Source organism: Puma concolor, chromosome E1, assembly GCF_028749965.1.
Source record: "Puma concolor isolate L17-30 chromosome E1, mPumCon1.1.hap2, whole genome shotgun sequence".
Taxonomy (NCBI): Eukaryota; Metazoa; Chordata; class Mammalia; order Carnivora; family Felidae; genus Puma; species Puma concolor.
Window position 1 is genome coordinate 19173144 of NC_141680.1, and position 15540 is coordinate 19188683.

At 43.8% G+C, this 15540-nt stretch overlaps 2 protein-coding genes across 3 annotated transcripts in view; one reads left to right on the forward strand and one right to left on the reverse strand.

Moving 5' to 3' along the window:
• NLK (nemo like kinase) overlaps window positions 1-3099 on the reverse strand; it is a 167123-nt gene extending 164024 nt beyond the window's left edge. For both annotated transcript variants that reach the window (XR_015243973.1, XM_025916968.2), the window contains exon 1: window positions 1882-3099. Coding sequence is in view for 1 of the 2 variants with exons in the window: in XM_025916968.2 (XP_025772753.1) it covers window positions 1882-2339 (458 nt within the window). In the remaining variant the exon portion in view is untranslated. The remainder of the gene's footprint in view (window positions 1-1881) is intronic.
• LOC147574178 (uncharacterized) lies at window positions 2436-4076 on the forward strand. Its single transcript, XM_086686623.1, has 3 exons — window positions 2436-2481; window positions 3087-3638; window positions 3818-4076. The coding sequence occupies exons 1-3, from the start codon at window positions 2436-2438 to the stop codon at window positions 3958-3960; spliced, it is 741 nt and encodes a 246-aa protein (XP_086542749.1). The 3' UTR covers window positions 3961-4076.
• The last annotated feature ends 11464 nt before the right edge of the window (window positions 4077-15540 follow it).

Here is a 15540-nt window from a genome sequence, read left to right on the forward strand (position 1 = left end):
AATGACAGAATCTAGAATGGACTCAAATCAAAAACATTCAGTTTTTCATACATATGTAACTCAGAATAGCCTCTACCAGAATGTTTGCTATGGAAGATGTTTCAGCATTCCCAGCTCCTCACCTTCCTCCCCTAAAAAAAAAAATCTTTTCCTTTAGCCCTGACTTGAAGTGAAAACTCTACACGTCACATCACCGTGTGAGAGAAATGTAGAACCGTCTTTAGAATATAGTCAAGAATGCTGCAATCCACTTCCCTTTCAGTATCTCTAGTTCTTAACACTGTATGTACAACGTTTAAATAAGAGAGAGCATCAAGGTCTAAGAAAATCCAAACAAAGTCCAGGAAATCAATGACAAAATTTAAAGCAAGGAACCACCTTGTCCCGGTCCACACACCCCGCCCCCCCAGGTCCCACACCTCTGAAATCCTCAAGGGTTAGGCAAGGAATGGAAGTTCACAGTGCAATCCCTGGGGATAGGATACGGTGCAATCCGTGGGGACAGGATACGAAAGAGAAGGCAGGAGCAGACCGGTCCCTGAGCGGAGCGACTGAAGAGACACCATTACTGGCTACACTCTTTCCCACCAGGAATCGCATACACCTTGGAGAAGGGAGCACTGCAGCAGCCACCTCCTTGGAGAGCTAGCTGGGAAAACACTGGACCCTACTAGTTTAAAAAAAACAGATCACTTAGTAGCCTAGATTATAAAATGTGAACTATAAATAAAGATGACCAGATATAATGCAAACATGATTCTCACGTCAATTACAGCGTGAAAAACAATGACAAAAGGAGACATTTACCAGGCTAGTTCCAAAGAGTTCATTTTCCTGTAGCGATGGGGGCTTTTCTAGACATGAACAACTATCTATTTTTGAACGCACTGAAAACATCAATTCATCTGTCCACACCAGAATACTTAATCCTTGAGAAAAAAATTCTGTTTGTTCTAGTTTTGACAGCAACAGGGCCTACAACGATAAATTCATTTTATTACAAACTACTAATCTTCCTAAGAAGAGTAAATAGACAAAATGTTGCATCTAAGAAGCGCTTGGACTTTTTCAAACATCCTAGCACTAGCAAAAGTAGAGCAGTTTCCTATGTTTGAAAAGTATACTTCCTACTACGGCAGCCAACCAAGGGATAACAGCAACTTAAGAGGCACTAAATGACACTAAATGACACTAAAACATTACACTGAATGTGGGCCACGGCATAGCTACAGTCTACTGACCTCATTTGTGGTACTCATGTGTGATGCTATATTTAATGCATTCTTATCAAAAAAGCTAAAGCTACATACTTCCCAACTGCAGCCTTAGGGTTTAAAATAAACCACTCAAGCAAGGGCTTAACTGGTTCAAGTATGAACTCTATCTTCCTTCTGGGGATCAAGATTACAAATCGAAGAATGAAAAGACAAAAAGGGACATCAAAGTAGTTATGCAAAGTCTAACCCAATGACGAGACTAAGATTAAGGAATCAAAGGTGGGGTCATTGGTGACATCCGCTGCAATCAGGCAACCGATTCAGACTAAATCAGACCTAAGAGATGACCAAGGTCTGTCGGGATACACGCTTCACACATTCATCTATTGATCCTACATCCGTGGCTCGCTTAGGTTCTAAACAGAAAGTCTGGTAGACGGCAAACGTGTGTTACTCATCAGACGGCGTTCTACCAAAATGCGCCAGGACTCAAAAGCACAAACTCGGCCAGCCAACACGTTGGGCCTCTTCACCGGTGGCGGTGGCTTCCTACAGTTGAGTCGCTCCGCGGTGGGTCACCATGGTGGAAGCCATGGCGGATGGCTCGCCCAACCTCAACGTGAGAAGAAACCGCGAGAAGTCGTGTTTTTCTGTGGATACTCACCAGACAACACCAAAGGCTCCATATCCAATAGGTCTATCCGGCTCAATATCCAGCTGCTGTTGTGGATGATGCGAGTGTTGATGGTGGTGCGCCTTAACTGTGGCAGCTGCGGCAGCCTGTACCTGAGCTGGGGCTGCTGCAGCTGGTCCAGGAGCCTGACCCGGTGCCGGTGATGGGAAATATGGCTGTTGTTGCCCAGGGTTTAACATGGCTGCAGCTGCGGCCGCTGCTGCGGCCGCCGCAGCTGCCGAAGAGGTATGCTGCTGGACAGGGTGTACAGCAGCCGCCGACCCCGGATGAAGATGGTGTTGAGGGTGGTGGTGGTGGTGAAGGTGAGGAGGAGGGAGGTGTGGAAGGTGGTGGTGATGGTGGTGGTGGTGACCTGCTGCTGCTGCAGATGTGCCGCCATTGTAAGCCGCCATCATTTTTGCGTTGGCTCTTGCGCCACAAAGAGACATTCAAAAAAATGCCCTTTGATTGGAAAGCAAACTGGGTCAAGCTGTCATTTGGCCATTTAAAAATGAAGAACAACCACTCACTCCACCTCAAAAAACATGGAGCGGAAACTGGCTTTAGGTCTTCATCAGTCAATCCAAACAAGTTAGAGGATCTTGGTGTTTAGTTTCGGGGTGAGCGTGTGTGGAAGGGTGTGGATTGCCCAAAAAAGAAAAGAAAGGAAAAAAAGAAAAAGAAAAGAAAAAGGAAAAAGGGACCCCTTCCCCCCAGGTTTCCTGCCACAAGTGGGTACTAAAACTCCATCCTTAATTGGGGGGAGGTTCCAACTTTGAATGTGGGAATAAAGGCCAAACCTCCCGACCCCCTGAACTCCACGCACGAAAAGGATCAGGAAACACGCCACCCTTGGAATCTTGTAAGAGGGTTGACTCATCTACCCCTTCCATTCCCACATCCTTTTCTAAACACCTACCACCTCCTCAAAAATACAATTTTAAAAAATTCCAACCACCCCAAATTCAAAAGATGGGGGGAAATTTCCAGGGAAACCAGCTTTCCCCCCCGCTCGAACTCTCAGGCCTTCCTACATCTCCCCCCACTCCTAGTCAGGCTGACCTGATTGGAGGGGGGTACTAAACTTTCCAGAAGAGAAAAGAGCCAGGGAAGGAGGCAGGAGGGATAGGGTGAGCAGAGCAGGCGACAGGGCAGGACGGAGAGGAGAAAGAGAACCGGGGCAAAGTGAAGGTAAGGAGGTGCAGGGAGGAATGAAAGAGAGGTGGGCAGCACTCGGACGCCCAGACAGAGGGAACCGCCCCGGGATGAGGTTAGGGTCCCGGGGCCAAAGAATAGGAGCCCCGGGAGGCGGGCGGGGTGCAGTCGGAAGCGGGCTGACTCCTGCCCCCGCCGCCGGCTGCTTCTGCTGAGGAGGGTTGGGGGGGAGAGCGGGTGGGTCCCCCCGCGCGACGGCCCCCGCAGGGCTCAAGGCTGCTCCGTCTCCCCCCCTCCCCCCCACCCGGCTTCCCGTCCCCGCGGCCGCTTTCTCCTCAGTCGCTGCCGGCCGCTTTCTCCTCAGCCGCCGCCTCCTCCTCAGCCGCCGGTGCCGCCGCGGCCGGACTCACCTCCCCTAGCAAAGCCGGATAGAGCGGAGCCAGCGGCGGACACGCGCAACCAGCCACCGAGGCCCCGCCCCCGCCTCACACTGACCGGCTGCCCTAGCCAATCCACGCCCACCTGTCTGCGTCTGCCTCCAATCCTGGGCCCGGAGCTTCAGACAGGCGCACTGTTCGGCCAGTGGCAACAAGGTGTGGGTCTCCTGGGGAAATCCCGCCCCCGATCCGGGATGGGCAGATAGAAAGACCAATCAAAAGGCAGAGTCTGGCCTGACCGACAAGACTAAAAGCGAATTAAGAACCAAAGATCTCCGTGACATTTTCTTTCGCCTCTCTCCTCTTTTCTTTTTCTTCTTTTATTTTTTTGGCAGGAGCAGGAAGCTGCGTGCTAATCCCGCCCGCAAAAGCTGGAAGAGAGGGTGGAATAAAAGAACCAATCATGAGCCGGGGACCAAGAACAGAACAACCAATCCTTGGCTTGAAGATGAAGTGGGAAGGGACCGGGGCCAGATAGACACTAGATTTGACAAATGGAAAAAACGATTGATCTCGGTCCCACCCTTCAGATCTCCTATAGGTCAGGATTGTGGAGAATTCACTGTCGTATCAGCGGCGACCTCTTTGGGGGCGGGGCCAAATAAAGGGGGTGTGGTCTAAAGAAAGGGGGCGGGACTGAGATGAAGAAGGCGGAGTCCCAATCATAGATGGTCCTTTGATACGAGCCATATCCTATCCCTTTTTAAGTCATCAAGTGTGGAGAAGAAATAGGGGGAGCAAAAAGGGATGTCGAACTAACGAAACTCAAGGTCCAAGGTTACTCAACAAGACAGTCACAGAAGAAACTCAGTAGACTGATAGTTCATAGCCTATGGCTGGTCCTCCATGGTTGATTCTGATCTTGGCAAAAAGAGGTGCTGTCTCCAGCGTTCACAACTCCACTCTCCATGGATAATAAGGCTCTCCTTAAATTAAATACAAATTAAATACAAGATATAAATTAAAGCAACAAGAATAATAAACTCAACAACAAAGATCGTAATTTTCTCCTGTATTTTCTAAGTTTTAGAAAATTGAAATCTTACTAAAATAACCTTTTGCTATCACATAACCTCACTTATTTGAATTTACTTTTCTTTTAAAATATGAAATAATAAGCTTACAGAACCTTGCCCTTATGAAATCTTCACTCAGAACCCTGGAGATCATCTTTGATTTCTCTTTGCCTGCCCCACTCCTTCCCTTCTAATCAATCATCAAGTCTTAAACACTTTTCTTTTTTTAATGCTTATTTATTTTGAGAGAGAGAGAGAGAAACTGGGGAGGGGCATAGAGAGAGAGAGAGAGAGAGAGAGAATCCCAAGCAGGCTCTGCACTGTCAGAGCCTGAACTTGGGGTTCAGTCCCACCAACTACGAGACGGTGACCTGAACTGAAATCAAGAGTCGAAGGCTTAATGGACTGAGCCACCCAAGCACCCCAAAGGTCTTAAACACTTTCAAACACTTCTTAACACCCGCCTTTCTCCAATTATCACAATATTACCCCAATTTATGCCACTATCATCTCTAACTCATCTCCCTGCCTGTAGGCTAGCACACCCCTATTTCATCCTCCACTTAGAGTATAGCAATGTTTTAAAAACACAAGTCTGACCATGCCCCTACCTTTGAAAAAAGTCAATAATAGTTCCACTTGATCTTCTTCGCCCCTTGTTCAATGACCTTAATCTATCACCTCCTCCCTCTATACTTCAGACATTCGGAACTTTCAGTTCCACAAATGGTTTGTTGCTTCCAAACCTTCATGAATATCTTCAGCCCCAAACACTCCCCAACCACCCTTCACTCTTCTAATATATCGTTCAGATGAATTTTACTTTTCATATGCATTTTACCTTTTTTTTTTTTTCTGGAAAGTTTTTCCTGAGTCTGTTGTAGAGTATGTATCTCTGTTATCTATCTTCATTACACTGCCTCCCTCATAGCAGTGTATGAGAATTCTATATTTTAATTGTTTACTAAGTTTGACCATGCCAGAAAGCGTGTCTGTCCCACTCGGTGTTGCATGCCAAGTTCCTGGGGCAGGGTCTAAAAGGTGAAGGCACTTAATGAGGAGTTGCATGAATTTACTGAGTGCAGGAGTAGTGGATACCAATCCAAGCTCTGCCATTTACTAGCTCTGTGACTTATGCAGTTTAAGTAACTTTTCTGAGTCTCAGTTGCCTCAACTGACTCTGAAGATAATAATATAGGTGATGTATTTAAAAGTTCTTGGCAAATAGTAAAAGTTCAATGATGTTAATTCTCTTTCCTTGTCCCCACCCTCTCATAATATTTGGAATGCCTTTCCAACTTCTCAATGCATTTCAGTCTCCTTCAAAGTGTAGTGTACTGGAAGCTTCTTAGAAATGCAAAGTCTCAGGTTCTACCTCCGATCTACTGAATCAAAATCTCATGGGCAAGAATCTGTTTAATAAGCCTGCCAGGTGATTCTTACACACAGTAAAGTTTGAGAAGCATTGGTCTAGAAGAAAAGGGCTGAGTCTTCTTAAATCTTGTTTACTTTGCAGCACCAGAAAGCACTCACTACATGTGAAATAAAGAAATACATCCAGTCCTCCAGAAAGTGATTGCATACGAAGAACTATTTATTCCTGCCACAAACATTTATTGAGCAGCCACTATACCTAGGCATGATGCTACGTTCAACAATGGGGGAGATGAGATACATGACCTAACAAGGTCTCTGCCATTCAGGAGCTCTAAGTCTAGTGCAGGAATATCCAAAATGGTGTGTGCACACTCCCTGTGGTGCACAAAGTGAGCCATTAGACTCCGGGAAGGAATTAGTACAACTTCTATTTCTGCTTAATTTTTATTTCATCTTTTAAAATGTCTATTTGGTCAGTGCTTTATAATGTACATAATATAGTGTACATGTATATAACTTATAAATAAACAAGAATACATAAATTGGGGATTTGCGCTAAAAAATTTTTACCAAAAATACTGAGAAATCACTGGCTTGGAACCATTTCACGTTCATGGTTTAGATCAACTCTCCAATAGAAATATGAGAGCTGCGCATGAAATTTTAAATATTCTAGAAGTCACTTAAAAAGCTAAGAGAAATAAGGAGAATTATTTTTAATATACTTTAACCCAATATATCCCAAATATTGTCATGTTAAACATGTAATCAATATAATCAATACAAAAAGAAGTTTGTGTGTGTGTGTGTATATATATATATATATATATATATATATATATATATATATTCTAATACTAAGTCTTCAAAATCTGGTGTATATTTTGCATTTACAGCACATCTCAATTGAATTGAAAATTCAATTTCCTCAGTCAAACTAGTTACATTTCAAGTGCTCAATAGCCTCATGTGGCCAGTGGCTACCATATTAGACAGCACAGACCAAGATCATGGATTTGACTCCCTACTCTGCCCCTTGTTGTGTGATCTTGGGCAAGTTCCTTAACCTATCTTGCTCTGAATTTCCTTGTTCATAAAATAGAGAAGATCCTTGATTTTTCCAGTTGTGAGGATTCAAATTGACAACTATAGAAAGCACATAGCCTGGGGCCTGCCAGGCTCCTCATCAGTGACACTAAGAGAGGTGGTTATTATTAGTATTACAATCCAAGGCAACGTGTCCTAAGTGTCAGATGAGAAATACACTTTGGGCACTGCTCAGTTCATGTCCCCAGCATTCCATCCACGTGGGTCTGGCCTGACAGACACTCAATTCCCCTTAAACACATCACCAGACAGTATAATATCCGGCCCTTTCCATTCTGTTCCATTTTCAGGAGCTGAGCATGATGAACGAGAAGTCGGAAGTGAGTCAGCAGGATAGCACTTAGAGCCTAAAAAAGCAAGCAGGACATCAGAATGCATAAGCAGGAATAGAATGTGCAGGAAGTGGGAGGTGATCTTCCCTTTCTTCCAAGAACTGGCTCCCCCCTTGAGTTGTCTGTGGAGACTTTGTAGAACTTGGGCTAGGGCGAGAGGTGGGGGTGTTGTTAGAGGACTACAATGGGAGCAAATCACATTCAGCAGAGCTGGGTGCTCGACGCATGTTATCTCATGTGATAAATCATCACTAAATTCCATTTTGCAACTGAAGAAATAGAGTCAGGAAGCCAAAGTAGCTTGCCCAACCTCACAAAGCTAGGGAGTGGCCAGCTCCATAGGGCACGCGGCCTTTCCACTGCCCCATACGGCTGGAGGGAATGGCCAAGGAAGTGGCGCTATAAAGTACAGGGAAGAAGAGGCAGAAATGCTTCCGCTTTCAAGTCTGGTCACCCAAGGTCTCTGTCATTGTGTCCATGATACCTTTTCAACGTTGTTATCCAAACTCCCAGTGGTAGGCAGGTAGGACCACCTCTGGCCTTTCAGCACCCACACCCTTCTCAGGGATGCTTTCTCCCAGCTCTGACTCCTTCCCACAGGCCCAGAATATCCTTCTACTTCTTCTTCTACCCAAGTTCTACTCACTTTTCAAGGCTCTGCTCCTGGAACCTTGGATCTTTCTTGAAGCCTTTCTCTTAAACCAGGCCCTCTGCCCTTCCCTGAAGCACTTAGACGTGCAACATCTGCAACATTTCTTTGAAACATGTGATGCTGAGGAAAAGTTTTCAGCCGTGTGACTTTGGGCACGTAATACCTTTGAGCTTCAGTTTCTTCATCTGTGAAATGGGGGTAGTAGGAACTACTCTGAAGTGTAAAGTCATATCTACTTTGAAGGGATATTGAGGGGATTAAGTACATTAATATATGAAATACCTAGCACAGTACCCAACACCGAGTAGCCACTCAATACAGGTAGCTCTCTTCCCACTTCTATGTATTGTTTACTGATCATTTTCTCCCCCTAGTATCTCCATTTCAAGTGCTCTTCAGTTGGGGGAGTTGAGGTTGGGGGATGATAGGTGATACTGAAATCTTAATAAATTGTAAATTGTTTCTCCCATTTCCCCTCATCTATTTTTCTGTGGTCCTTTATCAGCCTTGTGACAGGGCACAAAGCTGTCAGTGCAAAGGAAAGCCAGAGGCTTGATAAAAGAGAGTGTGAGGAGGACTGTAAACCTTTGAGTATTTGGTGGTACTGTGGGACAAAGAGCAGGTCCACAGTCAACTACAGGAAGGCAGAACAAGGGAAGCCAGACAGGACAGTGGAAGACTCAGTCTGGAGCCCAGTACAACATCAGTAGTCAGTAGCAAGTAAGATAGATCTGGGGCATGGTAACAAGCTGGGGACTGGGGAAGACCAGGCAAATTCAAGTGCGTGTGTTGTCCAGGCCTTCCTCTGAAGTCTTGGGACTTCTTTCCCTACTGCCGGGCCTCCACTCAACTCAACAACACAGCTTAAGCCCCATGAGAGTTCCCTCTGCACGTATCTGAGGACTTCGGCTTCATCTTACCCCTCTCTGTCTTTCAGCCCCTGGGTGGGATACTTGTCCCATTTCCAAACGCCAGGACCAAGTCTTAACCTTGACCCACATTTCTGGCCAGGAGAGCCAGACCATGTCCAATACTTTTCCATTTCCCAAATGAGTCAGTGATGAATATTTTATCTTAAAATTAGTTTTTAAATAATGTTTAAAACTGTATAATAAAATTGTTAAGCTTAACATTTATATGTGCCCTTTATTCCTTTGACTTCTTAAGTCAGTATATAAACGTATAACTCACACGCATTGGACATATGATAAAATAAGGCATGTTTCAGAATGTCATACGGGAAATGTACTGTGGATCCCTTTTCAGCGTGGACTCTAATTACAACAAAGATACTTTTTACTAACAGGTGAATATAGAGCTTCACATAAAACTTCCACCTTTCCACCCCTAACACATCAAGTTACAGGGCTCAGACTCCAGAACGGAACAAAGGTTGCCCTCTCTCAAAGTCCCCCAAAGATACCGGTTCCTGGTTAGAAAGAGAGCTGAGTCTTAAATAGCCATTCTTAGAATTAGCAGGTAAAACCAAGTTCTCTAAGACTCTACTGAGCACGGTGTAGGCAAAGACAAAGACTGATTCCCAAACTTTGCTGCACAATGGGATCACCCGGGAATCTTTAAAATCTACTGATGGCCTGGCTTTAGCGGTATGCTGGTAAATGTTTAACAATTCGCACTTTAGGATAAAGAGCTCTGGTCTGTAGCCCATTTTTGTGGGCTCCTTCCACCATGGTTGAGTTTAAGCTCCCAGTATGACTTCACTGAAGGTAGAGGTGGGCAGGGACATACACCATAGGGTCTCTTGAGCCAGATGGCAGCTGTCTGGCACCCACCCCATTTAACTGGGATAGGGTGTGATCTGGGCATCAGGATTTTTAAATCTTCCCAGTAGATTCTAATGTGCAGCAAAACCTGGGGCTTCTGGGCTAAGGGGCCTCATAAGGAAGGGCCAGAAGCAAGAAATAGGCTACTTGGTTGCCTTTCAGTGGCAAATATAACCGCAGCTAGATTGTAACACTTGCCTCCTCAACTAAGTACATTTCCTCCTGCTGGGCCAGCCTCCAAGGGAAACCAGATCATCAGCAGATGGTCACTTGGTGGGCCGGGTCTCAGAGCATGGGGTGGGTGGGAGTAGGGACATGGAGGGGAGGCTGTTGAGAGAGCAGAAGAGCCAGGGACACTGGGCCAATGTAACTGACTGGAAATTCCTGGTGGCTCTAGAAACACTGATAAAGTCCTGTTCTCAGGACACCCTTCCAGGGATGTCATGACCCTTCTGTTAAAACCATCTTTATTATGGGGAGCCTGGGTGGCTCAGTCGGTTAAGCATCCAACTTCAGCTCAGGTCGTGACCTCGCAGTTCATGAGTTTGAGCCCTGCATCCGGCTCACTGCTGTCAGCTCAGAGCTTGGAGCCTGCTTCAGATTCTGTCTCCCTCTCTCTCGGCCCCTCCCCCATTTGCTCTCTTTCTCTTTCTCTCTCTCTTTCTCAAAAATAAATAAACACTGGGGCTCCTGGGTGGCTCAGTCAGTTGAGCGTCCGACTTTAGCTCAGGTCATGATCTCGCGGTTCGTGAGTTTGAGCCCCACGTCGGGCTCTGTGCTGACAACTCAGAGCCTGGAGCCTGCTTCAGATTCTGTGTCTCCCTCTCTCTCTGCTCCTTCCCTGCTCATGCTCTGTCTCTCAAAAATGAATAAATGTTAAAAAAAATTATAAAAAAATAAACATTTAAAAAAATTTTTTTTAAAAAACCATCTTTATTCTGACCAGGTGGCAAGCACTTGATTTGCTTAATTCTTAATTGTTATACCTTCATCTGTCCTGATGGAAGCGTACCTAAACCTCCATGTTTTCTTGTAGAGATGACTGGCTGAGCCCTACCTCTGCATTCCCCGAGTCCCTTCTGCTGATTTCTGTCATGGACTTATCACACAGCTTTACAGATGTTTACCTGGCTAAAGCTCTGGGAGTGCCCTAAGGGTGGAGACCATGTTCCTATTTTCTCCACATCCCCAGTGCCCAGTGTTGGTTCTTCAGCTGAAGTAAACGGAACTCGCCCATCACATTATAAAGCATTTAAAACTTACTTTTAAAAGCACAAATAGGGGCGCCTGGGTGGCTCAGTTGGTTGAGCGTCCGACTTCGGCTCAGGTGATGATCTCGCAGTTCGTGAGTTCAAGCCCCGCGTCGGGCTCTGTGCTGATGGCTCAGAGCCTGGAGCCTGTTTCAGATTCTGTGTCTCCCTCTCTCTCTGACCCTCCCTCGTTCATGCTCTGTCTCTCTCTGTCTCAAAAATAAATAAACGTTAAAAAAAAAAATAAAAAAAAATAAAAGCATAAATAAGGGGCACCTAGGTGGCCCTCAGTCAGTTAAGCCTCCAACTCTTGATATCATCTCAGGTCATGAGCTCACGGTTGTGGGATCAAGTCCCACATTCTCTCTCTCTCTCTCTCTCGCTCTCTCTCCTACCCTGCTCATGCTCTCTCTCTCTCTCTCTCTCAAAATAAATAACTTAAAACTTAAAAAAATAAAAATAGAAACACAGACAATTCACCAACAGATTTTTGTTTCAAAAATTCAAAGTTTGCTATTTAAACAAAAATCTCCCTTGACCCTCTCATCCAATCCTTCTCTTCTCAGAAGTAACCACTATTATCAGTCAAGTGTAGATCCAAACTAGACTGTTTTATATGTATTCATGCACATGCCCATTGAGAAATATATGGGGGGGGGTTGGAGTATGTTTTAAAAATACATGCTATTATATTACATTTATAGTTTTATAACATGTTTATAACATGCTTTTTCACTTAACAATGTATTTTTTTATTGATCTTTCCATAATAATCTGTTAATCGATTTTTGTTCTTTCAAAATGCTGAATTCAAAAGGAAACCGTGAGACAAGAATTCAAGTGCAAGTACTTCAAGTGAGAAGTGATTCCAAAAAACCAACAGGGAAGTGGGGAAGTGAGACAAAGACAAGAAGGAAGCTAGGAAAGGGTGTTTCATTTAACAAGGCATTACCATAGGTAACCAGAGTTCAAGTGCACTGGGGAATTCCAGGAGCCACTATATAACATGAATGTAAAACCCCTTTTCCTAAAGAGAGCTGGAGTATGTATCCACTGATTCCCCATCTACCATTGGCTGAGGGCTACTTCAGAGAAGCATTAACTTCCCAGTACTTATGGCTTGCCATGTGCCTAGGCAGAGAGAGCTCTGGTGGCCAGAGAAAGTCCTCAGTCTATGCAGGTGTTAGCTGTTGGAAGTCTGCCTGCATACAGAAATATGGTAAGTTCAAGGTTTTGCAGGTAGAGTGCTGACAGGGTCTGTCTTACTTTATTGAATAATTTCCCATTTAAGTTGTTTACATGTTTTAGCTTTGACAAACAAGACTTCAACAAATGTTTGGTATTTTATTGAGTCCATAGGTCAATCTCAGAAGAATCAACATCTTAACAATATTGACTCTCCCAACTTATAAATATAGTATATCTCTCCATTTATTTAGGTTTTCTTTAATTTCCCTGAGCAATGTTTTACACTTTTCAATGTATAGGTCTTGAACATATTATGCTAAATTTATCTGGAAGTATTTCAAGATTAAAAAAAAAATTTTTTTTGAGAGAGAGAGAGAGAGAGAGAGAGAGAGTGAGTCAGGGAGGAGCAGAGAGAGGGAATCCCAAGCAGGGCCCCAGGCTGTCAGTGCAGAGCCCAATGCACAGGGGGCTCGAACCCACAAAATGAGAGATCATGACCTGAGCTGAAATCAAGAGTTGGACACTCAGCCTACTGAGCCACCCAGGTGCCCCTCAAGATTTTTTAATGTTATTGTAAATGGTATTGGTTTTTAAATTTCACTTTTCACTAGTTCATTGCTGGTATATAGAAATACAATAGATTTTTTATAGTGACATTGTATTCTATGACCTTGTTAAATTCATTTATTAGTTCTAGTAGCTATTATTCTAGATTCTTGAAGATTCTTTAATCTTATTAATCTATAAAAACAGTTTTATCCTTCTTTTCCAATATTTAAGACTTTTATTTCTTTTTCTTGCCTTATTGCACTGGCTAGGACCTTCAATGAACTGCCGAATAGACGTGATGACAGTAAACTTCCTTGTCTTGTTTCCAATCTTAGGAAACTGCTCTATCACTCAGTCTTTCAGCATTAAGTGTGACGTTATTGGTTGTTTTTTCATAGGTATTTTTGGTCAAGTTAAGAACATTTCCCTCTAGTTTTAACCAGCAAATATTTTAGTTCCAAGTATTTTTGTTTACATTTCACTATGCTAAAAGGTTCTGGGACTCTAGGTCTTGGCTCTGTGCTTTCTAACAGTACAATATAGACAGCATAGTTTTGGAGTCAGATGGGCTTGAATTCTGCCACTTTCCAACTATGTGACCTTATTCAAATTCTCTATCTTCCACCTCAATTTCCTCACTTATAAAATTAGGATAGCTAATTAAATTTCCAAGTTTATTGTGAACGATATTTGGTCTGCTTGCATGTATTTGATACATAGTGGACATTCAAAAAATATTATTACCCTCTTTCCATCCCCTGCCTTCTCTTTGTAGTATGCTTTTGACTTTATCATGACATTTATAATGTCTGCCCAAATTTCACAATAGCGGTTTTTAAATGGGTATTGTCAAGATCTCATCAGTGAATGACAACTCCATGGGTCATAGTAACATGTGACATCCAATCAGGTACTTCCCTTAGCTGACTGCAGATTCCAAAATTATTCCCAGGCTAAGACTTCCTGGGATTAACATGTTGTCCCAACCACTACAAAAACAAATGTACTGTTCCAAATGATACCTAATTATATCACGTTCAATGCTTTTAATAGTATATCCAGAAAGAATGATTCACAAGTCTTGGCTCCAGTTCAGATGTACAGAGAAACTTTATTATTAGTTCATACACATGTCTTCTTAGGCCTGGAGTTCTCCAGCTCTGAGCACAGCAGGAGTTAAGAATACTAGGGCAACAAGTGTAAAAATGATGTTATAACTCCCCAAAGGGTGATTCCAAATGCCAGCCCCAGAGCAAGAGCCTGATAAAGTGTCTCACATAGACTTCTATAGGACAAGAAATATAAGGATGATTTGTGAGTTCTTCATAAAGCTAAATGTATTGTCCCTTGTTCTAAGATTCTATCTCTCCTACCTTTTTGGTGTGCAAATGTCCTTATATTGTTATTTTATGATGATGGTTATTTATCATCCTCATTTGGCAAAATAAACTCACAAACTTATCTTTTTTTTTTTTATTTTTAATGTTTATTTATTTTTGAGAGACAGGGCGTGAATAGGGGAGGGGTAGAGAGAGGGAGACACAGAATCCGAAGCAGGCTCCTGGCTCTGTGCTGTCAGCACAGAGCCCAACGAGGGGCTCGAACTCACAAACTGTGAGATCATGACCTGATCTGAAGTCAGACGCTTAACCGACTGAGCCACCCAGGCACCCCTCACAAATTTATCTTAATCTACCACACAGTACCAGTGAAAGAAATGTTCCTGGCCTGAGAATTAGCAGAGAATATATTTTCCAGGAGAACCTGAGTATACCTAGATTTGTGCTATGGTAACAGACTGTCCACTGTCGTTATTACTCAGGGCGACTATGGACCTGCTTGGAGTCACTTCAGAATTCTAGCCTCCACTCTCCAACTAGGGGTGTCAGCCCCAGTGACAGAAATGCAAGGGGCTGGATGCAGAGAGCCTGTGATGCTCTCGTGGATTGAGGTCAGCTTCACCTGACCCCAAAAAAGCATAATTGTCAATATTGTAGCTGTGAACAGTAGGATATATAGGACAAGTTGAAACAAACATAAAAATGGATAAACAGCAAGACAAAGGACCCACATCGACATGTCGAATATTGGGAGTGAACCCAGGATTTGTGGAAGCCTGGTGTAGAGTTTTAGAGACTGAAACAAGAGTGAGAAGAAGCTCAGCCAACTTGGCTGAGGCTTAACCTTATAAGCCTCCGTTTCCATAGCTGCTAAGTGGAAATGATCACCCTGCCTTGTCTCTCTGGAGTGTTTGCCTGTGGATTGAATGATAATGGATAGGAGAGTGCTTTGCAAACTACAGCGTCCCAGACAAATTTAAGAAATGGCTCTCTTTTACTTTGTTGACAATGGAGAAGGCAATATTTCTAGACGCATGACATAGCTCCAGGCAATCTCTTTACTGAGAAGAGATGATGGAAACGTACATGGCCTGTAGGCTAAATACTGTCAGAACATGTTATCACCAAATAAATCTGGATAATCGTATTTTTAATGCCATGTTCCCAAACCTAGTAACTAGGCAGAGAGCTCAGCTCTGACGAGATGCTGGATGCAAAGTGGGTCTGAGGTTCGCAAAAGGACAGCCAGGGTCTGCATCATCTGCTCATACCTCCATATTCTAGGTAAACTTCTCAGACCATATTTTTAAATTAAAAAAAAAATTATGTATTTGTGTGAGAGAGAGACAGACAGAGTGTGAGCAGGGGAGGGGCAGAGAGAGAGGGAGGCATGGAGTTAAACAGAGCCCGACACGGGGCTCAAACTCACGAACCAGGAGATGGTGACCTGAGCCGAAGTCAGA